Source organism: Lucilia sericata, unplaced genomic scaffold (assembly GCF_015586225.1).
Source record: "Lucilia sericata isolate MDLA Ls3-8-SP2 unplaced genomic scaffold, ASM1558622v1 Contig001092F_arrow, whole genome shotgun sequence".
In the NCBI taxonomy this organism is placed as follows: Eukaryota; Metazoa; Arthropoda; class Insecta; order Diptera; family Calliphoridae; genus Lucilia; species Lucilia sericata.
Window position 1 is genome coordinate 18,595 of NW_023995066.1, and position 25,709 is coordinate 44,303.

Consider the following 25,709-nt stretch of genomic DNA (forward strand, 5'->3'; position numbering starts at 1 on the left):
AGACTATAGACTAGACTATAGACTAGGCTATAGACTAGGCTATAGATTAGACTATAGACTAGACCATAGACTAGACTATAGACTAGACTATAAACTAGACTATAGACTAGACTATAGACTAGACTGTAGACTAGACTATAGACTAGACTATAGACTAGACTATAGACTAGACTATAGACTAGACTATAGACTATAGAATAGACTATAGACTAGACTATAGACTAGAGTATAGACTAGACTATAGACTAGACTATAGACTAGACTATAGACAAGACTATAGACTAGACTATAGACTAGACTATAGATTAGACTATAGACTAGACTATAGACTAGACTATAGACTAGATTATAGACTAGACTATAGACTAGACTATAGACTAGACAATAGACTAGACTACAGACTAGACTATAGACTAGACGGTGGACTAGACGGTGGACTAGACGGTGGACTAGACTATAGACTAGACTACAGACTAGACTATAGACTAGACTAGACTAGACTAGACTATAGACTAGACTATAGACTAACTATAGACTAAACTATAGACTAGACTATAGACTAGACTATAGACTAGACTATAGACTAGACTATAGACTAGACTATAGACTAGACTATAGACTAGACTATAGACTAGACTATAGACTAGACTATAGACTAGACTATAGACTAGACTATAGACTAGACTATAGACTAGACTATAGACTAGATTATAGACTCGACTATAGACTAGACTATAGACTAGACTATAGACAAGACTATAGACTAGACTATAGACTAGACTATAGACTAGACTATAGACTAGACTATAAATTAGACTATAGACTAGACTATAAATTAGACTATAGACTAGACTATAGACAAGACTATTAGACTAGACTAGACTAGACTAGACTATAGACTAGACTATAGACTAGACTATAGACTAGACTATAGACTAGACTATAGACTAGACTATAGACTAGACTATAGACTAGACTATAGACTAGACTATAGACTAGACTATAGACTAGACTATAGACTAGACTATAGACTAGACTATAGACTAGACTATAGACTAGACTATAGACTAGACTATAGACTAGACTATAGACTAGACTATAGACTAGACTATAGACTAGACTATAGACTAGACTATAGACTAGACTATAGACTAGACTATAGACTAGACTATAGACTAGACTATAGACTAGACTATAGACTAGACTATAGACTAGACTATAGACTAGACTATAGACTAGACTATAGACTAGACTATAGACTAGACTATAGACTAGACTATAGACTAGACTATAGACTAGACTATAGACTAGACTATAGACTAAACTATAGACTAAACAATAGACTAGACTATAGACTAGACTATAGACTAGACTATAGACTAGACTATATACTAGACTATAGACTAGACTATAGACTAGACTATAGACTAGACTATAAACTAGGCTATAGACTAGGCTATAGACTAGACTATAGACTAGACCATAGACTAGACTATAGACTAGACTATAGACTAGACTATAGACTAGACTATAGACTAGACTATAGACTAGACTATAGACTAGACTATAGAATAGACTATAGACTAGACTATAGACTAGAGTATAGACTAGACTATAGACTAGACTATAGACTAGACTATAGACAAGACTATAGACTAGACTATAGACTAGACTATAGACTAGACTATAGACTAGACTATAGACTAGACTATAGACTAGACTATAGACTAGACTATAGACTAGACTATAGACTAGACTATAGACTAGACTATAGACTAGACTATAGACTAGACTATAGACTAGACTATAGATTAGCCTATAGACTAGACAATAGACTAGACTATAGACTTGGCTATAGACTAGACTGTAGACTAGACTATATACAATAATTTATTAATATTGTTTTTAATTATTTAAATATCTTTAAATTTTTTATTCAATATTAAAGTTAGCAAAATCAAAACAAAATATTTCATCCCTACTAGCTCATTGACTACAAAGAAATCCTTTTAAAAAGGAAGTTGTCCTTAAGGCAGGAAACGTTAGAAACTGCTTACTCCTTCATACACGTATTTCAAATAAAAAACATTAAAGGAAATACAAACTTACCTTGTTGCTAAATCTCTATGAACAAAATTCATTTGTTCCAAATATTTCATGCCCGATGCAATTTGTGTTGCGATATATACCAGGCAGCCATAACTGTAAGTAAAGAAAAGAAATACATACACAGTAAATAAATAAAAGTTGTATGAGAGGGTTGTAAAATAAACAAGGAAAGGAGGAGAGTAATATAAGAGCCAAGAGGATAATAAAATATCATATGGATGTTAAGGGATTTCAAAATAACCAAAAATGCAACAATATCAGCCAACATTAGCAGACATTAAATACAAGAAAAACAGGAGTAAAGAGAGTAACAAAAAGTTGGAAACATAGAAATAGATGAAGCAGCACAATAACAGCAGCGGCAACAACAAGTTAACAAAGTTTGTACATCCGTTACAGAAATTTTTGAATTGTATGCGTGTATATTAGTGAAGACAGCAGCAATATAAATGAAATCAACACGAGACCGGGAAATTTTAAAAACAGCAACCAACACCAGCCACCATAAAGTAAAAACGAGTAACCAAAAAAAGGAGAGCAGCAGCAATATTTGTTAGACATGTTTGTAGCAATTACAGTATGCAACCCAATGTGTGGCGTCATCATAGTCATTGCCAGCAATGTAGTCAGCATCATCATCATTATGGACGTTGTCGTTTTGTAGACATTGCCGGGAAACAAGATAAAGCGTGTAAAAATATAAAAAGAGTCAAAAAGGGAGAGAGAGACAGAAAGAGAATTATAGGAAAACGGAAATACATAAAATGAAATGAAAAGTTTTGTAGTCAAGCATAAACAATTTTAGAAGAAAAAACACAATTTTTCTTTAGTTTTGGTAAAAAATTTTACCAAAAATAAAAACATAAAATAAAGTATAGCAAAGTGATAAAATGTAATGCGTTCTTGTTTCTTTTATATCCCTTAACTACAAAATTTTGCTCTTGTCTTGTAAATTTGTTACTTTTTCATCTCTCTTCACCCACCTTACGTTTGATATTTCATCATGTTTGGTTGTTGTACTGCCGCTTTAGTTTCAGCTATATGTTCTTGCAGAAATTGATTTAAATCACCCAGACAATTGCTGTAATCCAAGACCATACAAATGGGTTCATCACGCAGACAGGCGCCTACCAAAGGCGCCACATTTGCATCTTTTAGACGCGATAATTGTTTGGCTTTCAGGCGAAATTCTTTACGCATATGATCGGGTGCACCGGGTCGTAATGTTGCAACAGCTACTAAATTAGTGCTGAAATGAAAGGGAAAAGTACACAAGAAAACAGTATTAATTAAATACGAATATTAAGTTAAACGCGAACAGTGAATAATAAAATTATAAAACTGTTGCCTAACATCTAGGTGAAATAAAAGTGTAAAAAAATGTTTTCAGTTTCATAAAATTGTGTTCTTTTTTTAAAATTTTTATTTTGTATTTTTATATGTAATTATTTTATATTTGGTTATTTTTTGTAATTTTGTGGCCATACAGCAGATATATTAAATGTAATATTCATTTAATTACAAAAATGGTTAAAAGCAAATTCAAAAACAACTATGATGTAAATTTTAAATGTCAATCAAAATCATTTTAATGAAATTCCACCGAAAATAGAAATAAACTACAAAAAATCTCTATTTCAATAAAAAATTTCACTAGGAAAAAAACGCCACTACCTTACAACCATTATAATTTTTTTGTATAACATACAGAACGAGTATGAAGATATAAATATTAGGGTGAACAAAATAAATAAAATTTGTATGTAAGTGTTAAACAGGAACTCGAAACGAACTAGAACAGAACTAGAACTAGAACAGAACTAGAACAGAACTAGAACAGAACTAGAACAGAACTAGAACAGAACCAGAACAGAACTAGAACAGAACTAGAACAGAACTAGAACAGAACTAGAACTAGAACAGAACTAGAACAGAACTAAAACAGAACTAGAACAGAACTAGAACAGAACTAGAACAGAACTAGAACAGAACTAGAACAGAACTAGAACAGAACTAGAACAGAACTAGAACAGAACTAGAACAGAACTAGAACAGAACTAGAACAGAACTAGAACAGAACTAGAACAGAACTAGAACAGACTAGAACAGAACTAGAACAGAACTAGAACAGAACTAGAACTAGAACAGAACTAGAACAGAACTAGAACTAGAACTAACTAGAACAGAACTAGAACAGAACTAGAACAGAACTAGAACGAACTAGAACAGAACGAACAGAACTAGAACAGAACTAGAACAGAACTAGAACAGAACTAGAACAGAACTAGAACAGAACTAGAACAAACTAAACTAGACAAACTAGAACTAGAACAGAACTAGAACTAGAACAGAACTAGAACACTAGAACAGAACTAGAAAGAACTAGAACAGAACTAGAACAGAACTAGAACAGAACTAGAACAGAACTAGAACAGAACTAGAACAGAACTAGAACAGAACTAGAACAGAACTAGAACAGAACTAGAACAGAACTAGAACAGAACTAGAACAGAACTAGAACAGAACTAGAACAAACTAGAACATAACGAACAGAACTAGAACAGAACTAGAACAAACTAGAACAGAACTAGAACAGAACTAGAACAGAACTAGAACAGAACTAGAACAGAACTAGAAAAACTAGAACGAACTAGAACAACTAGAACAGAACTAGAACAGAACTAGAACAGAACTAGAACAGAACTAGAACAGAACTAGAAAGAACTAGAACAGAACTAGAACAGAACTAGAACAGAACTAGAACAGAACTAGAACAGAACTAGAAACACTAGAACAGAACTAGAACAAACTAGAACAGAACTAGAACAGAACTAGAACAGAACTAGAACAGAACTAGAACAGAACTAGAACAGAACTAGAACAGAACTAGAACAGAACTAGAACAGAACTAGAACAGAACTAGAACAGAACTAGAACAGAACTAGAACAGAACTAGAACAAACTAGAACAAACTAGAACAGAACTAGAACAGAACTAGAACAGAACTAGAACAGAACTAGAACGAACTAGAACAGAACTAGAACATAACTAGAACAGAACTAGAACAGAACTAGAACAGAACTATAACAAACTAGAACAGAACTAGAACAACTAGAAAGAACTAGAACAGACTAGAACAGAACTAGAACAGAACTAGAACAGAACTAGAACAACTAGAACAGAACTAGAACAGAACTAGAACAGAACTAGAACAAACTAGAACAGAACTAGAACAGAACTAGAACAGAACTAGAACAGAACTAGAACAGAACTAGAACAGAACTAGAACAGAACTAGAACAGAACTAGAACAGAACTAGAACAGAACTAGAACAGAACTAGAACAGAACTAGAACAGAACTAGAACAGACTAGAAGAACTAGAACAGAACTAGAACAGAACTAGAACAGAACTAGAACAGAACTAGAACAGAACTAGAACAGAACTAGAACAGAACTAGAACAGAACTAGAACAGAACTAGAACAGAACAGAACTAGAACAGAACTAGAACGAAGCTAGAACAGAACTAGATCAGAACTATAACAGAACTAGAACAAAGATAAAACTAAACTAACTAAGAATACTCCTTAATACTAATTTTTCCTGAAAGTATGCTAAACATTTTGTGGTTTATGTAAAAATGAAAATAACAACCGAAAATAAGTTTTAAAAGAAATAAATTTTAATGGAATTTTTGATTGCTAGCAGACAGTTAAAACTTGTTATATGTTTGTATATGAATTTTTTTCTATTTATTGTAAAAATTTCTTCATGTGGCTTTATATGCATATACATATATCTGTACATCCAATATTTATCATGTATGTGTAACTATAGTGTACTGAGTGTGGTTATTTGCCATTGTTATTTTACCCCAAAAACTTTAACAATTGTTTTCTTTAGTGTTTTTTTGGACTTTTCTTTTTATTATTTTACATTTTCATATTATGACGAGTGTTATGCCCATACTTTCGGTAACAACTCATCATCATCCGCATATGGAGAAAAATTTCTTAATTGTTTTAAGGTATTGTGGTTTTTGTATGCCATCATCAAAAATAGTTTTAATATTTTTTGTTTGTGTCATAGAAATGTTGAACTGTAAGTAGTAGGAGGTCTATGATAGTATCATTGCTAGGTTAAGAAATTCGATTACTTTTTTATGACATTTTTGGTTTAATTTTTAAGAGATGATTTGAAAACCAAAATATATGTTGAAGAAATCTGAGGTTTTATTTTTGACATAAGTTGTAATAGTTAAAAATATAATGGTTTTTTTATGATGATGAATGTCGGAGTATGTACATATGTATGGCATAGTTGACAGGCATAGATACTATTCTTGATGTAGTATTATAAAAAAGCTATAAAAATCCCGATGTGAAATTGATGTAGTCAAAATTTTGTTTTCTAAGATACATTTAGTTAAAGTTTTTAAAATTTTGTGCCGATTGAAGTGTATTCATTATTCTTTAATGCCTATTCATTTTCTATAGTCCCAATTCATGTCACTACTTCATATCATTTGCCAAAAATAGCTGGAATTTTATTTTGTTTTAAACTTTAGTTGTTTATTTTTTTTATATATTTATCTTCTTTTTTATGATTTGTTAACATTTGAATAGTTTTATTGAGTTTATTTTGATTTGTTGATAACATTTAAGTTATTTTTAGTTTTTATTATACGATATAATTTTTTTGTTATTGTTTACTTCATATAAATGTTGTGAGTTTTATTGACAAAGTTTTTGCTGTGGTTTTAGCCGGAATAGTTATATTTTACAGGTTGATGGGTTTATCACCAAAAAGGGGAAATTGGGTGTGAATTAAAAAAAATTTTAGTTAAATAACAAAAATTGTACTAGCTTACTGGTCATAGTACATTGGCTGTTTTTGAACAGCTTATAGACGCACGAAGATTTTATGCAAATTTCACCCCTTTCACCCCTCTATGTCCTTTTCACTAAATCATTCTGTTCTAGTTCAGTTCTAGTTCAGTTCTAGTTCAGTTCTAGTTCAGTTCTAGTTCAGTTCTAGTTTCTAGTCAGTTCTAGTTCAGTTCTAGTTCAGTTCTAGTTCAGTTCTAGTTCAGTTCTAGTTTCAGTTTAGTTCAGTTCTAGTTCAGTTCTAGTTCAGTTCTAGTTCAGTTCTAGTTCAGTTCTAGTTTTCGTCTAGTTCAGTTCTAGTTCAGTTCTAGTTCAGTTCTAGTTCAGTTCTAGTTCAGTTCTAGTTCAGTTCTAGTTCAGTTCTAGTTCAGTTCTAGTTCAGTTCTAGTTTCAGTTCTAGTTCAGTTTCTAGTTCAGTTCTAGTTCAGTTCTAGTTCAGTTCTAGTTCAGTTCTAGTTCAGTTCTAGTCAGTTCTAGTTCAGTTCTAGTTCAGTTCTAGTTCAGTTCTAGTTCAGTTCTAGTTCAGTTCTAGTTCAGTTCTAGTTCAGTTCTAGTTCAGTTCTAGTTCAGTTCTAGTTCAGTTCTAGTTCAGTTTCTAGTTCAGTTCTAGTTCAGTTCTAGTTCAGTTCTAGTCAGTTCTAGTTCAGTTCTAGTTCAGTTTCTAGTTCAGTTCTAGTTCAGTTCTAGTTCAGTTCTAGTTCAGTTCTAGTTCATTGTTCTAGTTCAGTTCTAGTTCGTTTCTAGTTCAGTTCTAGTTCAGTCTAGTTCAGTTCTAGTTCAGTTCTAGTTTCGTTCTAGTTCAGTTCTAGTTCAGTTCTAGTTCAGTTCTAGTTCAGTTCTAGTTCATTCTAGTTCAGTTCTAGTTCAGTTCTGTTCAGTTCTAGTTCAGTTCTAGTTCAGTCAGTTCTAGTTCAGTTCTATTCAGTTCTAGTTCATTCTAGTTCAGTTCTAGTTCAGTTCTAGTTCAGTTCTAGTTCAGTTCTAGTTCAGTTCTAGTTCAGTTCTAGTTCAGTTTCTAGTTCATTCTAGTTCAGTTGTTCAGTTCAGTTCTAGTTCGTTCTAGTTCTTTTCTAGTGTCTAGTTTGTTTCTAGTTCAGTTTAGTTCAGTTCTAGTTCAGTTCTAGTTCATTTCAGTTCAGTTCTAGTTCAGTTCTAGTTCAGTTCTAGTTCAGTTCTAGTTCAGTTCTAGTTCAGTTCTAGTTCAGTTCTAGTTCAGTTTCTAGTTAGTTCTAGTTCAGTTTCTAGAGTTCAGTTCTAGTTCAGTTTTTTTCTAGTTCAGTTCTAGTTCAGTTCTAGTTCAGTTCTAGTTCATTTCTAGTTCAGTTCTAGTTTCAGTTCTAGTTCAGTTCTAGTTCAGTAGTTCAGTTCTAGTTCAGTTCTTAGTTCTTCTAGTTCAGTTCTATTCAGTTCTAGTTCATTCTAGTTCAGTTCTAGTTCAGTTCTAGTTTAGTTCTAGTTCAGTTCTAGTTCAGTTCTAGTTCAGTTCTAGTTCAGTTCTAGTTCAGTTCTAGTTCAGTTCTAGTTCAGTTCTAGTTCAGTTCTAGTTCAGTTCTAGTTCAGTTCTAGTTCAGTTCTAGTTCAGTTCTAGTTCAGTTCTAGTTCAGTTCTAGTTCAGTTCTAGTTCAGTTCTAGTTCAGTTCTAGTTCAGTTCTAGTTCAGTTCTAGTTCAGATCTAGTTCAGTTCTAGTTCAGTTCTAGTTCAGTTCTAGTTCAGTTCTAGTTCAGTTCTAGTTCAGTTCTAGTTCAGTTCTAGTTCAGTTCTTCTAGTTCAGTTCTAGTTCAGTTCTAGTTCAGTTCTAGTTCAGTTCTAGTTCAGTTCTAGTTCAGTTCTAGTTCAGTTCTAGTTCAGTTCTAGTTCAGTTCTAGTTCAGTTCTAGTTCAGTTCTAGTTCAGTTCTAGTTCAGTTCTAGTTCAGTTCTAGTTCAGTTCTAGTTCAGTTCTAGTTCAGTTCTAGTTCAGTTCTAGTAGTCTAGTTCAGTTCTAGTTCAGTTCTAGTTCAGTTCTAGTTCAGTTCTAGTTCAGTTCTAGTTCAGTTCTAGTTCAGTTCTAGTCAGTTCTAGTTCAGTTCTAGTTCAGTTCTAGTTCAGTTCTAGTTCAGTTCTAGTTCAGTTCTAGTTCAGTTCTAGTTCAGTTCTAGTTCAGTTTTTTTTCCTTGAGTCAGTTCTAGTTCAGTTCTAGTTCAGTTCTAGTCAGTTCTAGTTCAGTTCTAGTTCAGTTCTAGTTCCGTTCTAGTTCAGTTCTAGTTCAGTCTTGTTCAGTTTCCAGTGTCTCGGCAACGGCTTTCCTGTTTAAGAAATAACAACCTATATGAAGTCTAGGTTGTTACATATTTCTCAAAAAAAAAAAAAATATATATTACCAAAGCTTATTAAAGTCACATTAACATCAATGTATTTAAATATTTAATTAACCAACCAGACACTTTTAATTTTTGCAAAACCAACATCAAGTTAAATTATTCAAGCAACTATTTACAAACACTCTTACACCCCATCAACATTTCCATTGCTATTTGCATTTATATAGAAACAAATAAACAAATCTCTGTACATATATGAGTGATTTTATAAAACTATAAAATAACCACAAGACATTATTATTATCAGCAACTATTCTACGAGTTGTACGTAAATGGTACAACAACAACAATTACATTTTGACGGTTGTGTAGTTAGAGCACAACGTCCGGTATATTTGTTTAAAACATACCTTCGAGAGTTTGTTAACAAAACAGGACATGAACAAACATTAAAAATTATTACACTTAAAATGTCTGAATAAAGGAAAAAAAAATTGTTTTACATATACATATACATACATATATGTGTATTAGGGAAGTTTTTCTAACTTATTTCCGGAAGTAACAGTATGATGAAACGACAAATCCACAAAATTGAATCAAATCAAAATTTTTTTTCCAGTTGCAGTAGATCTAGCTTCACACGGCCAATAAAATTCGGTTTGAAAAGTACCACCCTAATGTATATATTCAATTGAATATTGCTAGCAATATAAGGGGAATGAGCAAGACATGTTCAAAAGTAATAATTAACATGATTATATACCTTAGAGCTGCATTTTTAAATAGTAGGAATAAGTACAGACGTTATGACTTTTAGAAACTTTTCAAAAATGTCAATTGCATTATTGACAACTTTAAACACTAGAACCCTTTGATGTGGTCAAAATTATTTGTCAAGTTTTTAAATAATAATATTTATGAGAATACAAAATTGGTTGATATTAAAAGAAAATATATTAGTATTTTAGTTAAGTATTTTTGTTCAGTTCTAGTTCAGTTCTATTTCAGTTCTAGTTCAGTTCTAGTTCAGTTCTAGTTCAGTTCTAGTTCAGTTCTAGTTCAGTTCTAGTTCAGTTCTAGTTCAGTTCTAGTTCAGTTCTAGTTCAGTTCTAGTTCAGTTCTAGTTCAGTTCTAGTTCAGTTCTAGTTCAGTTCTAGTTCAATTCTAGTTCAGTTCTAGTTCAGTTCTAGTTCAATTCTAGTTCAGTTCTAGTTCAGTTCTAGTTCAGTTCTAGTTCAGTTCTAGTTCAGTTCTAGTTCAGTTCTAGTTCAGTTCTAGTTCAGTTCTAGTTCTGTTCTAGTTCAGTTCTAGTTCAGTTCTAGTTCAGTTCTAGTTCAGTTCAAGTTCAGTTCAGTTCAGTTCTAGTTCAGTTCTAGTTCAATTCTAGTTCAGTTCTAGTTCAGTTCTAATTTAGTTCTAGTTCAGTTGTTGTTCAGTTTTTTTAACCTTGTAAATGGTGTAATAAACTTATTTCACTTTGTTTGCAATTATTGTCTGCTAAAATCCCCTCCGTAATGAGAAAAGTCAAAAGTTATTTACATATTGAGTTGTATTATTGAAAATAATAGTAATTGACAAGGTATCTGAGAAAATAGTAAAAAACTCAGACACACGGACACGTAGCTGTAATTAAACCATTTGTACACACAATATGGCAAATAGTGTTTCTTGTCTCGGACAGAAGTCATATATTAAAGTATGAAATGTTAAAAATCCTTCACAGTACAATTACTAGGAGATGAAGAGGGAGGACTATTTATGTTGCAGAAGTTTTCCTTTACACATGCATACATTCCCCCAATGTCGCACGGCAAATCAATAACCAACAAAAAGAACAAGAATGTTAAAAAAATAATTAATTTCATACTCATGCAGTTATAGTCCAAATGTATGTCTGTTTGTTTGTCAATATGTCTGACTTTGTGACAGACATACTGGTCTGTTTGGTAACGTGTATGTCTGTGCTGCAGACTGTATGTGTGAAAAGTTTGCGTGAGAGTATTTGATTTTACAGGAATATAAAGTTTTCCAGAGTATGTAAGTGAGTTTGTTTGCGTTTGCAACAGAGTGTATGTGTGCATTTTTGTTGTTTTATAGTTATGAGAATATAAAATGCGACAGTGTCTGATAAAACATTAATAGACATTCGGATAGACAGTTATCAGACAACAGATGGACTTTATTGTTAGACCACAGATGAAAATTATAATAGACAAAATACAAACAGAAAAATTGTGGAGAAAAAACTGAAACAAATAAACAAAAATTGAATAAATGTTGTAGAGAAAATGTATAATAAACAGGAATAAACTAACTTTAAGGCAAAAGTAAAATAATAAAGAAAAAACTTGTTATTAAATAATAAATTATGCGAGAGTAGTTGAGGAAGTTGCTCAAAAGCAATTTTTGTTTCAAAAATAGGTTTCTAATTAGATTAAAGAAACCTAACCTAAACTTACAATCTAATCTAGGTATCTTATAAAAAATATCTAGAGGTCAGTTTTTGTTAAAAAAAAATTCCATTAAAATCTTAATATTGAGTTAAAACGGAACTGAAAAACTTGAATTTTCGGTACTAAAAGCAAAATGTTCATAGCAAATCTGGTTTGGTACTATAAAGTGATTTTTCATAAAAAGATTGTTTTTTGATTTACCGTTTAGAATCAATTTGAATCTTAAAAAAAATTTACAGAATTTTAAAATTAAAGTAAATTCCCCATCACTTCCTCCTTTATACAAATCTGTCTCAGACTAAAACAATAAGAAATATATAGTTCTTTTACTTCTTCCTTACAAAACCAAAAACCCAACTGACACACAGACCATCAAGCACTTTACCAACAAACCGACAGACAGACGATCATTTTAGACATACAGTCTGACATTTTTCATATATAGAAAGTCATTTATAGCAAAAGTTATTGTATGACTGTGAATTGCCTGCAACAGCATGGACAGAAAAAAGCAACAAAAAATAAAAGCGACAACTATACTATGAATTACACATACATATGTATGTATGTTTGACTAAATATAGATAGAAAAAGTATCTATAGAATATCCATAGTACAATGGCAAATGTTTCTTGTATGCAGTATAGAAACCACAAAACAATTTGTAGAAATATTTTGAAAAGTTGTAGGTTGGAAAGTTGGGAATAAAAATAGAAAAATAAAATAAAACAATATTGAGATTGAGAATGCAAAAACAACAGAAACTAAAACTGTAGAATATGTAAAAAATACAATAGTAAAAACACAAGTTGCAACAACAATGTTTAATGAAGTAGACAAGTAGTTGTAGTTTATGCATTTAAATGTTACAATTTTTTGTTTGGAAAATTAATTAAACAAAAATGATAATATTAGCTTAAAAAAATGAAAAAGAGAAGGAGTAAGCCTGAAAGTAGACAATGGTTTTTGTTACATGTTTCATGACATAGAAACATGCATATGTATATGTTGTGGTAAGGACAGTATTGTATTATTGAAGGAATTAAACAATTAACAAAAACTGTTTAGCAAATTAAACAGAACAGTCGTACAGAAGAGTACTAGAACTGAACTAGAACTGAACTAGAACTGAACTAGAACTTAACTAGAACTAGAACTGAACTAGAACTGAACTAGAACTGAACTAGAACTGAACTAGAACTGAACTAGAACTGAACTAGAACTGAACTAGAACTGAACTAGAACTGAACTAGAACTGAACTAGAACTGAACTAGAACTGAACTAGAACTGAACTAGAACTGAACTAGAACTGAACTAGAACTGAACTAGAACTGAACTAGAACTGAACTAGAACTGAACTAGAACTGAACTAGAACTGAACTAGAACTGAACTAGAACTGAACTAGAACTGAACTAGAACTGAACTAGAACTGAACTAGAACTGAACTAGAACTGAACTAGAACTGAACTAGAACTGAACTAGAACTGAACTAGAACTGAACTAGAACTGAACTAGAACTGAACTAGAACTGAACTAGAACTGAACTAGAACTGAACTAGAACTGAACTAGAACTGAACTAGAACTGAACTAGAACTGAACTAGAACTGAACTAGAACTGAACTAGAACTGAACTAGAACTGAACTAGAACTGAACTAGAACTGAACTAGAACTGAACTAGAACTGAACTAGAACTGAACTAGAACTGAACTAGAACTGAACTAGAACTGAACTAGAACTGAACTAGAACTGAACTAGAACTGAACTAGAACTGAACTAGAACTGAACTAGAACTGAACTAGAACTGAACTAGAACTGAACTAGAACTGAACTAGAACTGAACTAGAACTGAACTAGAACTGAACTAGAACTGAACTAGAACTGAACTAGAACTGAACTAGAACTGAACTAGAACTGAACTAGAACTGAACTAGAACTGAACTAGAACTGAACTAGAACTGAACTAGAACTGAACTAGAACTGAACTAGAACTGAACTAGAACTGAACTAGAACTGAACGAACTGAACTAGAACTGAACTAGAACTGAACTAGAACTGAACTAGAACTGAACTAGAACTGAACTAGAACTGAACTAGAACTGAACTAGAACTGAACTAGAACTGAACTAGAACTGAACTAGAACTGAACTAGAACTGAACTAGAACTGAACTAGAACTGAACTAGAACTGAACTAGAACTGAACTAGAACTGAACTAGAACTGAACTAGAACTGAACTAGAACTGAACTAGAACTGAACTAGAACTGAACTAGAACTGAACTAGAACTGAACTAGAACTGAACTAGAACTGAACTAGAACTGAACTAGAACTGAACTAGAACTGAACTAGAACTGAACTAGAACTGAACTAGAACTGAACTAGAACTGAACTAGAACTGAACTAGAACTGAACTAGAACTGAACTAGAACTGAACTAGAAACTGAACTAAAACATGACCTAGAACTGAACTAGCACTGAACTAGAACTGAACTAGAACTGAACTAGAACTGAACTAGAACTGAACTAGAACTAGAACTAGAACTGAACTAGAACTGAACTAGAACTGAACATAGAACTGAACTAGAACTGAACTAGAACTGAACTAGAACTGAACTACTGAACTGAACTACGAACTGAACTAGAACTGAACTAGAACTGAAACTAGAACTGAACTAGAACTGAACTAGAACTGAACTAGAACTGAACTAGAACTGAACTAGAACTGAACTAGAACTGAACTAGAAATGAATTAAAACAGAATTTGAACTGAACTAAATATATTAGATTACAAGAGCAAAAACGATGTTAAAAAATTTTAATATGTTTTTTTTCGAATTTTCGAAAAACTCGAAACATCTGTAATATTTAATTTTTTTAAATATTTAAGCCAAGTAACCAAACAAATTTAGATATCTGCATAAACCCCCATTAACCATATATCTCTTAACGCTAGCAAAAAAGGTTCAAGAACTTACCTCAATCCCTTTGTTTCGCACAAATGATATTCTCCAAATACACCACAGCCTAATTTTTCCACAATAACAAGAGAATGTCTTGGAAATTCTTGCAACTGACAATTGGCCAGTTCATCTGCAGCATCTGCATTATTCATGAAATCATTCAATTCGGTCAAATTGTAATGATGTGGTTTTGTCAATGTTAAACTGGTATTAGTACCAGCACCTGCTGTTGCACCTCCACCACCAGTAGTTGCTGATGACAACGTTGTATTGCCACCACCAATGCCATAAGTTGATGATTCAAAATTTAGACTGATATTTGTAGGTAGAGTATGTGTATTTGGAGAATTTCCTTGTAGAAAACCACTTTTACCATTTGGCAATGTTCCGGTGGCAGTTGGTATTGTTGTTGCTGTATTTACTTGTACGGGTTGCTGTTGTGTCTGTGAGTTTGAGTGAGTGTTTACAATTTTTTGCTGCTGTTGCTGTTCTTGTACTGCATTATTGCTACTACTGCCATTGCTGTTAGCCAGTGTTGACGCCATATTGGCTTTACAAATTGCCATTGCAGCATAATATTTCTCTGAGGACATTGCTGCTGTTGTCGTTGGTGCTGGCGGTGGTGGTGGTAGTAGTGTTGCAGAAGTAGCACCTACTACGAAATGTGATGATGCTGGTGATGTTTGCGGTTGCTGTTGGTGATTCTGATGCTGATGTAGTGCATAATGTGATGATGAAGACGCCGATGAGCCTGATGACGACGATGAGAGTGTTGTGTTTACTGCTGCTGATGTTGTTGTTTGTTGCGATGTTAGGCATGTTGGTGCTGAGGCAGTTGGTGGTGGCGGTGGTGGTGGTATCTTCATATGAAACATATTGTTAAGAGTATTGTTGCGGTTTGTAGTTAATGTTGCATTGTAATTACTATTGCTACAATTTGAACTGGCACCACCGCCGATACCACTGCCTAAAATACTACCAGCACCACTATATAAAGAATTTGATTTTTGTGTTGGTATCAAATCTTGCATGTGCGGCACAGCATAATCTTGACAAACAATATCTGGAACATCTAAAACAGAATAAATGAAGTATTTAAATGAAAATGCAGAAAATCTGTGTGATTTTTAGGATTAGTTCATAGTGTAGAGTTAAAATTATTCTCATACTCTTAGAACAAAGTCGCACTTTTTGGAATATTTAAAAAACGACCATTTTATTTTCTCAGCACATTCCCGCTCTATCGGACAAGAACAGCCGGACTTAGAGGAGGTCAAGTTAGACATTTTGGTCATACAGGATTTTACTCAAATGAGTGTAACTTTTCACTTATTGGTCCTAGCAAAATTTAGTCTAGTCTATAGTCTAGTCTATAGTCTAGTCTATAGTCTAGTCTATAGTCTAGTCTATAGTCTAGTCTATAGTCTAGTCTATAGTCTAGTCTATAGTCTAGTCTATAGTCTAGTCTATAGTCTAGTCTATAGTCTAGTCTATAGTCTAGTCTATAGTCTAGTCTATAGTCTAGTCTATAGTCTAGTCTATAGTCTAGTCTATAGTCTAGTCAATAGTCTAGTCTATAGTCTAGTCTATAGTCTAGTCTATAGTCTAGTCTATAGTCTAGTCTATAGTCTAGTCTATAGTCTAGTCTATAGTCTAGTCTATAGTCTAGTCTATAGTCTAGTCTATAGTCTAGTCTATAGCCTAGTCTATAGTCTAGTCTATAGTCTAGTCTATAGTCTAGTCTATAGTCTAGTATATAGTGTAGTCTATAGTCTAGTCTATAGTCTAGTCTATAGTCTAGTCTATAGTCTATAGTCTAGTCTATAGTCTAGTCTATAGTCTAGTCAATAGTCTAGTCTATAGTCTAGTCTATAGTCTAGTCTATAGTCTAGTCTATAGTCTAGTCTATAGTCTAGTCTATAGTCTAGTCTATAGTCTAGTCTATAGTCTAGTCTATAGTCTAGTCTATAGTCTAGTCTATAGTCTAGTCTATAGTCTAGTCTATAGTCTAGTCTATAGTCTAGTCTATAGTCTAGTCTATAGTCTAGTCTATAGTCTAGTCTATAGTCTATCTATAGTCTAGTCTATAGTCTAGTCTATAGTGTCTAGTCTATAGTCTAGTCTATAGTCTAGTCTATAGTCTAGTCTATAGTCTAGTCTAGTAGTCTATAGTCTAGTCTATAGTCTAGTCTATAGTCTAGTCTATAGTCTAGTCTATAGGTCTAGTCTATAGTCTAGTCTATAGTCTGTCTAAGTCTAGTCTATAGTCTAGTCTATAGTCTAGTCTATAGTCTAGTCTATAGTCTAGTCTATAGTCTAGTCTATAGTCTAGTCTATAGTCTAGTCTATAGTCTAGTCTATAGTCTAGTCTATAGTCTAGTCTATAGTCTAGTCTATAGTCTAGTCTATAGTCTAGTCTATAGTCTAGTCTATAGTCTAGTCTATAGTCTAGTCTATAGTCTAGTCTATAGTCTAGTCTATAGTCTAGTCTATAGTCTAGTCTATAAGTCTAGTCTATAGTCTAGTCTATAGTTCTAGTCTATAGTCTAGTCTATAGTCAGTCTATAGTCTAGTCTATAGTCTAGTCTATAGTCTAGTCTATAGTCTAGTCTATATTCTAGTCTATATTCTAGTCTATAGTCTAGTATATAGTCTAGGCTATAGTCTAGGCTGTATTCTAGTCTATAGTCTAGTCTATATCTTAGTCTATTGTCTATTCTTCAGTCTAGTATATATTCTGGTCTATATTCTAGAAACAACAATTTTATTGTTTAATGTTTTATACCATGACGTATAAGTAACACTTAATAAAAAATTATTACGTATACGTATTATACTAAGTTGTTAAGAATTGATGTAATTTCGAACCAGACTGTATACAGTTCAAATTTCAAAGTAAATTTCAAAGTTCCAAATTACATCAATCCTTTACAATTTACTATAATACGTATACGTAATATTTTTTATGACGTGTTACTTATACGTCATAGTAACATACATTAAACCATAATATTATTGTTTGTAGTTATTTATTCTAATTTTCTTTAACTCCTGTTTTCACATCAATATGAGAAATATCAGTGAAATTGAAATATGGGTCAAAAATTTGCAATGAATAATTAATTGTTTAAATATTCACGCAATAAATATTGTAGTTTATTTTTGTTTATTGCTGTTTATATGGTGATAAGTTAAGCTGTAAAATTGATAACACAAATACTCACATACATATGTATGTCAATAGTAAAAGAGATCTATAAATTAAATTGCAGAAATATTTGAAAATAAAAATTTAAATTGTAAAAATCAATTTAATAGCTTATTTAATACAAAAACATTAAATATAAATAAACCATACATTTGATTTATAAACCGTTTATAAAATATGCATTTATATATGGATAAAGCCTTAAGTTTATATATTCCCAGAAAATGCGTATAATTAGACCCTAAATGGTGCTATGAACTAATTTTTTTTGTTTTTTTTTTTTTTTTTTTTGTTAAAACTACTCCTTTTTTAGGAAATTTTACATTACTTTTTCCATGTTAGATCTACATGGAAAACAGGATACATGCTGTGTACTCCAATTAAATTCCTAGAGGGCTTAATAGTTTTCTCTCAATTTTTCCAAAAAAAATCTAAAAAAATAAACTTGCTAAAAACATTAGAATTCATTACAAATTGTGCATGTCCAATTTAGATTGACTTTTTTTCTACACATTTGAACATTTGTTTTTTTTCTATTGTATATCATACCCTGCAACATGTTTGGATTAAGCATAAATTCTTGCAGTTTTACTACATACACAACAAACTGAAAAGCAAAAAAAAAAAAACTTTAACGAAAACTATGACTGGTTGTACATAGCTTTTTTGTGTTACTATTAAACTGTGACATGACATTGTTAAATTTTTTTCTGTTCGCAATATTTTTTCATTGTTTCATCGTGACATGTCGCGCAATTAAATTGCTACATTGACATACGAGTTGTATCATGTCATTATGGAATTATGTTACAAAACTCCTGGGGAATAAGAGAAATTTTGTGTTTTATTTTCATTTTGTTCTTCTTGTTAATTAATTTTCATAAAAGTTTTTCAATTTTTTGTTTTCTGCTGCGTGTAAATAATTGTTGTTGATATTGTTTTATACAAGTTAATAAATTTACCTGTGTAATCTGGTGATACATGTTGTCGTTGCAGATCGTTTATGGAACAAGCACTAGCTGCACTTGTGTACATGTTGACATTAAACGGTTCATGATATAAACTTGATTTGTCTATGGACTCACTATCGGGTTCCATGGTGACGGCCTGAAAGTTGGAAAAATACTATTTTTAAAATAAAGTAAAGCAAAGGAAACATGTATTCTAGTTCTGTTCTATATCTGTTTTGTTCTAGTTCTGTTCTAGTTCTGTTCTAGTTCTGTTCTAGTTCTGTTCTAGTTCTGTTCTAGTTCCGTTCTAGTTCTGTCTAATTCTGTTCTAGTTCTGTTCTAGTTCTGTTCTAGTTCTGTTCTAGTTCTGTTCTAGTTCTGTTCTAGTTCTGTAGTTCTGTTCTAGTTCTGTTCTAGTTCTGTTTCTAGTTCTGTTCTGTTCTAGTTCTGTTCTAGTTCTGTTCTAGTTCTGTTCTAGTTCTGTTAGTTCTGTTCTAGTTCTGTTCTAGTTCTGTTCTAGTTCTGTTCTAGTTCTGTTCTAGTTCTGTTCTAGTTCTGTTCTAGTTCTGTTCTAGTTCTGTTCTAGTTCTGTTCTAGTTCTGTTCTAGTTCTTTTCTAGTTCTGTTCTAGTTCTGTTCTAGTTATGTTCTAGTTCTGTTCTAGTTCTGTTCTAGTTCTGTTCTAGTTCTTTTCTAGTTCTGTTCTAGTTCTGTTCTAGTTCTGTTTTAGAATAATTTAGTTATTGTTCATTTTAACACCCTAGATTTACTAATAAGTCATCATTGAATTCAAAATTTGTAAAATCTTGTTCTTTTTGCAACATTCCACTTTTAATAATTAAGCCGTTTTATTATTCATTAAACTGTCTTTCTTTCCTCATTTTTCACTATTTTTTAATTTGTTATCTTAAATAATTATTATTATTTTTTTTGCAACACACTTACCTTCATACCATTGCAATTTAAACGTTTATTGTCAACGCCACCCAATGTGTCAGGATTAAAATTATGTTGGAAGGCATCCAAAACATTACCGCCATGTCCACGTTTATTACGGGCAATTATCGCCAGTATTATGGCAACCAAAAGTAAAATAATTGTTGTAAGGACAGTGATTAAAATGCCAACGAAACTTGAATCCGGTTCCTGGTCGATGGGTTTTGGTGCAATTACTGCAAGAAATAAAAAAATAATAATAAAAACGTTGGCAAAACAAATGAAACGCTATGCAAGATACAACAGCAGGAAAACTGATGTTGCAGAAGAAGAAAAAAGAAACACAAAATATGTATTGTATTTAAAAAACAAAATAGAGATAATAATAAACACAAGTATTAAGGATATATTTAAAAATGAAATAATGTAAAAGAGTGAGGGGGAAGGATGGATGTGGTTACGATATGGATAAAGCAAAAAAAAATAAAGTACAATTGAGCATTTTTATTCATAATAAAGTTTTTCAAAAGATTTATGTTTTTTATTAGAAATCTAACTGAGTCGTACTTCCCACTCAAATTTACTACATTAATGAAACCTAACGGGTGGGCCTAAACCAAAATTATAATTGAACACATTTTGGCAGTTTTTTGGGTTCTATTTTTTATACTATACGTCAAAACCGGAAAACAACAGAACTAGTACTAAACTAAAACTGCAACTGACCTAGAACTAACATATTACTAGAAGTGAACTAGAACTTAACTAAAATTGAACTAGAACTGAACTAAAACTGAACTAGAACTTAACTAGAACTTAACTAGAACTGAACTAGAACTGAACTAGAACTGAACTAGAACTGAACTAGAACTGAACTAGAACTGAACTAGAACTGAACTAGAACTGAACTAGAACTGAACTAGAACTGAACTAGAACTGAACTAGAACTGAACTAGAACTGAACTAGAACTGAACTAGAACTGAACTAGAACTGAACTAGAACTGAACTAGAACTGAACTAGAACTGAACTAGAACTGAACTAGAACTGAACTAGAACTGAACTAGAACTGAACTAGAACTGAACTAGAACTGAACTAGAACTGAACTAGAACTGAACTAGAACTAGAACTGAACTAGAACTGAACTAGAACTGAACTAGAACTGAACTAGAACTGAACTAGAACTGAACTAGAACTGAACTAGAACTGAACTAGAACTGAACTAGAACTGAACTAGAACTGAACTAGAACTGAACTAGAGAACTAGAACTGAACTAGAACTGAACTAGAACTGAACTAGAACTGAACTGAACTAGAACTGAACTGAACTAGAACTGAACTGAACTAGAACTGAACTGAACTAGAACTGAACTGAACTAGAACTGAACTAGAACTGAACTAGAACTGAACTAGAACTGAACTAGAACTGAACTAGAACTGAACTAGAACTGAACTAGAACTGAACTAGAACTGAACTAGAACTGAACTAGAACTGAACTAGAACTGAACTAGAACTGAACTAGAACTGAACTAGAACTGAACTAGAACTGAACTAGAACTGAACTAGACTGAACTAGAACTGAACTAGAACTGAACTAGAACTGAACTAGAACTGAACTAGAACTGAACTAGAACTGAACTAGAACTGAACTAGAACTGAACTAGAACTGAACTAGAACTGAACTAGAACTGAACTAGAACTGAACTAGAACTGAACTAGAACTGAACTAGAACTGAACTAGAACTGAACTAGAACTGAACTAGAAGTGAACTTGAACTGAACTAGAACTGAACTAGAACTGAACTAGAACTGAACTAGAACTGAACTAGAACTGAACTAGAACTGAACTAGAACTGAACTAGAACTGAACTAAAACTGAACTAAAACTGAACTAAAACTGAACTAGAACTGAACTAGAACTGAACTAGAACTGAACTAGAACTGAACTAGAACTGAACTAGAACTGAACTAGAACTGAACTAGAAACTGAACTAGAACTGAATAGAACTGACTAGAACTGAACTAGAACTGAACTAGAACTGAACTAGAACTGAACTAGAACTGAACTAGAACTGAACTAGGAACTGAACTAGAACTGAATTACAACTGGTATTCTTGCTAATTTCTCTAGTTATACATACATGTGTATTTAGATGGTGCCGGATGGTCGATTATATTTCTCAAATGCTTTACATATCCTATTTCTGACCATTCATTCATTTTTTATACATTTAATATTCTTTTTAGCTGTAGTTCTAGTTTCCAGTTGTCGTTGAGGTATGAGTTAGTGTCTGTGTATAACATGATATTGTTTCAGGATATATATTGCCTTTATCATGCTGGTTTCTAGTGTTTTCTGTTTTAAATGTTAGAGAATGCAACATTTTATTTTAAACATGTTTTGTAATGTTTATCAAGGAAAGTGACTACTACTACGTTTATATGCATATGGATGTTACAACGTTTTCCACATTTCGATATAAAATTTTTTGTGTACTTTTGTTGCTGACTGTAGTTGAGTTTGTGTACATCTTTTTTTCTGTTTCATTCTTGGTTGTGCCCTTATTTTTTTGTATTAAATAAAAACAAGTCTGCGAATATAAGTTTGGCTTATGTGGTGTGAAAATGTGGAAAAAATATTTTGTAATATTTTCCGGTTTGCTGCGGTTAGGTGTCCTGGTTTATTTTTCATAGAAAATTTATTAAAAAATGTTTTTTGTTTTTGTTTTTTTTTTTTGCTTTTATGAAAATTACTATAAATCAAAAGAAGACCAAATAAGAAGTGAGCACAACTGCTGCAAAAAAAAAGATACAGGATAATTAAGGAATAGAAATGGGAAGTAGAGTTTAATTTAGAATTTAAAGAAATGTTTACAATTTAAAAAAAAATATTATTATAATTAATACAAATTTTGTTTTCACCTGATGGCATATAGTTGTTACGATCTCTGCTAAAGGGCACTCTGGCTACTTCATCTCTTTGAAGGGATATTCAGAATTATCTTGTGAACCACTGGGACCCATAAACTCTTCATCAGTAAAGTTTCCTATTACAGGAGCTGCAAATACATCAAGTAAATATTGTTATTTATAGAAAAAAATTACTTTAATAAATTAAATTCTCTTTAAATTTAAATACTTTAATCTTTAACTTTTCTGTCGTCTTAAGCACAAAATCATTTTCTGTTTTTTTTTTTTCTTTTTGTAATTTTAATATTCAATGTCAACATTTGTTTTTATTGTTATGCAGATTTTACTTCATTTTGTTTTTGTTATTTACTACCAGCTCCATCAGAATCCTTTCAAATATATTTACCCACATCTTCTACCGTCTACCATGTATTTTGTTGAGTCTAAGACTAACGATTATTTACATATAGTTTGCATATATTTACACTACTGTCTTGCAGGTTTCTTAAATACAAGGAAAAAATGCTTCTCAGAGTGGCGGCAAAAGGATGCCATGTTAAGAAGTGGGTGTTGGTATATATGTTATAAATTGAAAGTATTCCTTAGAAATAATATATGTTTGATGTTGCTGGCCTTTCCAGGAAATACTGTTACTTACATATACATATAAACCTACATACACATGTTTGTTTAGGTATTGTAATTTTTGTTATTTTCTCATTTGTTGCTCTTTACTTTTTTACATATTTGTTTTTAAAATATTTATTTTTTCTTAGAGAATTGCGTTTATTTTCCAAAGGATTGTTGTTTTATCAAATAAGTCAACAATTTTGCGATTTACTTTTCATTACTTCTGGTATTTTTCTGTTGTCAGAGATGTCCTTATGGAATTTTTTTCTCAAATGAAGTTTAAATAAAAGTCTAAGTGCATGAGTACCCTGCATATTTAGCATTTGTAAAATAGCAACATGATTTAAATTTTAAATAGGGTTCATTTTACTTAAGAAATAACAGAAAATTGTATTTGAAGTAAATTTTAGTTCTAGTTCAGTTCTAGTTCAGTTCTGTCGTTCAAGTTCAGTTTCCAGTTCAGTTCTGTGCAGTTCTAGTCTCAGTTCTAGTTCAGTTCCAGTTCAGTTCCAGTTCAGTTCTAGTTCAGTTCTAGTTCAGTTCTAGTTCAGTTCTAGTTCAGTTCTAGTTCAGTTCAGTTCAGTTCTAGTTCAGTTCTAGTTCAGTTCTAGTTCAGTTCCAGTTCAGTTCCAGTTCAGTTCTAGTTCAGTTCTAGTTCAGTTCTAGTTCAGTTCTAGTTCAGTTCTAGTTCAGTTCTAGTCAGTTCTAGTTCAGTTCTAGTTCAGTTCTAGTTCAGTTCTAGTTCAGTTCTAGTTCAGTTCTAGTTCAGTTCTAGTTCAGTTCTAGTCAGTTCTAGTTCAGTTCTAGTTCAGTTTAGTTCAGTTCTAGTTCAGTTTAGTTCAGTTCTAGTTCAGTTCTAGTTCAGTTCTAGTTCAGTTCTAGTTCAGTTCTAGTTCAGTTCTAGTTCAGTTCTAGTTCAGTTCTAGTTCAGTTCTAGTTCAGTTCTAGTTCAGTTCTAGTTCAGTTCTAGTTCAGTTCTAGTTCAGTTCTAGTTCAGTTCTAGTTCAGTTCTAGTTCAGTTCTAGTTCAGTTCTAGTTCAGTTCTAGTTCAGTTCTAGTTCAGTTCTAGTTCAGTTCTAGTTCAGTTCTAGTTCATTCTAGTTCATTTCTAGTTCAGTTCTAGTTCAGTTCTAGTTCAGTTCTAGTTCAGTTCTAGTTCAGTTCTAGTTCAGTTCTAGTTCAGTTCTAGTTCAGTTTTAGTTCAGTTTTAGTTCAGTTCTAGTTCAGGTTTAGTTCAGTTTTAGTTCAGTTCTAGTTCAGTTCTAGTTCAGATCTAGTTCAGATCTAGTTCAGTTCTAGTTCAGTTCTAGTTCAGTTCTAGTCAGTTCTAGTTCAGTTCTAGTTCAGTTCTAGTTCAGTTCTAGTTCAGTTCTAGTTCAGTTCTAGTTCAGTTCTAGTTCAGTTCTAGTTTAGTTCTAGTTCAGTTCTAGTTCAGTTCTAGTTCAGTTCTAGTTCAGTTCTAGTTCAGTTCTAGTTCAGTTCTAGTTCAGTTCTAGTTCAGTTCTAGTTCAGTTCTAGTTCAGTTCTAGTTCAGTTCTAGTTCAGTTCTAGTTCAGTTATAGTTCAGTTCTAGTTCAGTTCTAGTTCAGTTCTAGTTCAGTTCTAGTTCAGTTCTAGTTCAGTTCTAGTTCAGTTCTAGTTCAGTTCTAGTTCAGTTCTAGTTCAGTTCTAGTTCAGTTCTAGTTCAGTTCTAGTTCAGTTCTAGTTCAGTTCTAGTTCAGTTCTAGTTCAGTTCTAGTTCAGTTCTAGTTCATTTCTAGTTCATTCTAGTTCAGTTCTAGTTCAGTTCTAGTTCAGTTCTAGTTCAGTTCTAGTTCAGTTTAGTTCAGTTCTAGTTCAGTTCTAGTTCAGTTCTAGTTCAGTTCTAGTTCAGTTCTAGTTCAGTTCTAGTTCAGTTCTAGTTCAGTTCTAGTTCAGTTCTAGTTCAGTTTAGTTCAGTTCTAGTTCAGTTCTAGTTCAGTTCTAGTTCAGTTCTAGTTAGTTCTAGTTCAGTTCTAGTTCAGTTCTAGTTCAGTTCTAGTTCAGTTCTAGTTCAGTTCTAGTTCAATTCTAGTTCAGTTCTAGTTCAGTTCTAGTTCAGTTCTAGTTCAGTTCTAGTTCAGTTCTAGTTCAGTTCTAGTTCATTTCTAGTTCTTCTAGTTCAGTTCTAGTTCAGTTCTAGTTCAGTTCTAGTTCAGTTCTAGTTCAGTTCTAGTTCAGTTCTAGTTCAGTTCTAGTTCAGTTCTAGTTCAGTTCTAGTTCAGTTCTAGTTCAGTTCTAGTTCAGTTCTAGTTCAGTTCTAGTTCAGTTTAGTTCAGTTTAGTTCAGTTCTAGTTCAGGTTTAGTTCAGTTTAGTTCAGTTCTAGTTCAGTTCTAGTTCAGAT

At 32.2% G+C, this 25,709-nt stretch overlaps 1 protein-coding gene across 1 annotated transcript in view; it reads right to left on the bottom strand.

The window, feature by feature from the left end:
- Positions 1-2,057: 2,057 nt before the first annotated feature.
- LOC119609951 (discoidin domain-containing receptor 2-like) overlaps positions 2,058-25,709 on the bottom strand; it is a gene marked incomplete at both ends in the record, with an annotated part of 129,201 nt that continues 105,549 nt past the window's right edge. Inside the window, 7 exon segments of the mRNA XM_037965002.1 lie at positions 2,058-2,202; positions 3,098-3,358; positions 14,728-15,784; positions 18,883-19,027; positions 19,815-20,041; positions 22,729-22,791; positions 22,794-22,865. Coding sequence (XP_037820930.1) covers positions 2,058-2,202; positions 3,098-3,358; positions 14,728-15,784; positions 18,883-19,027; positions 19,815-20,041; positions 22,729-22,791; positions 22,794-22,865 — 1,970 coding nt within the window.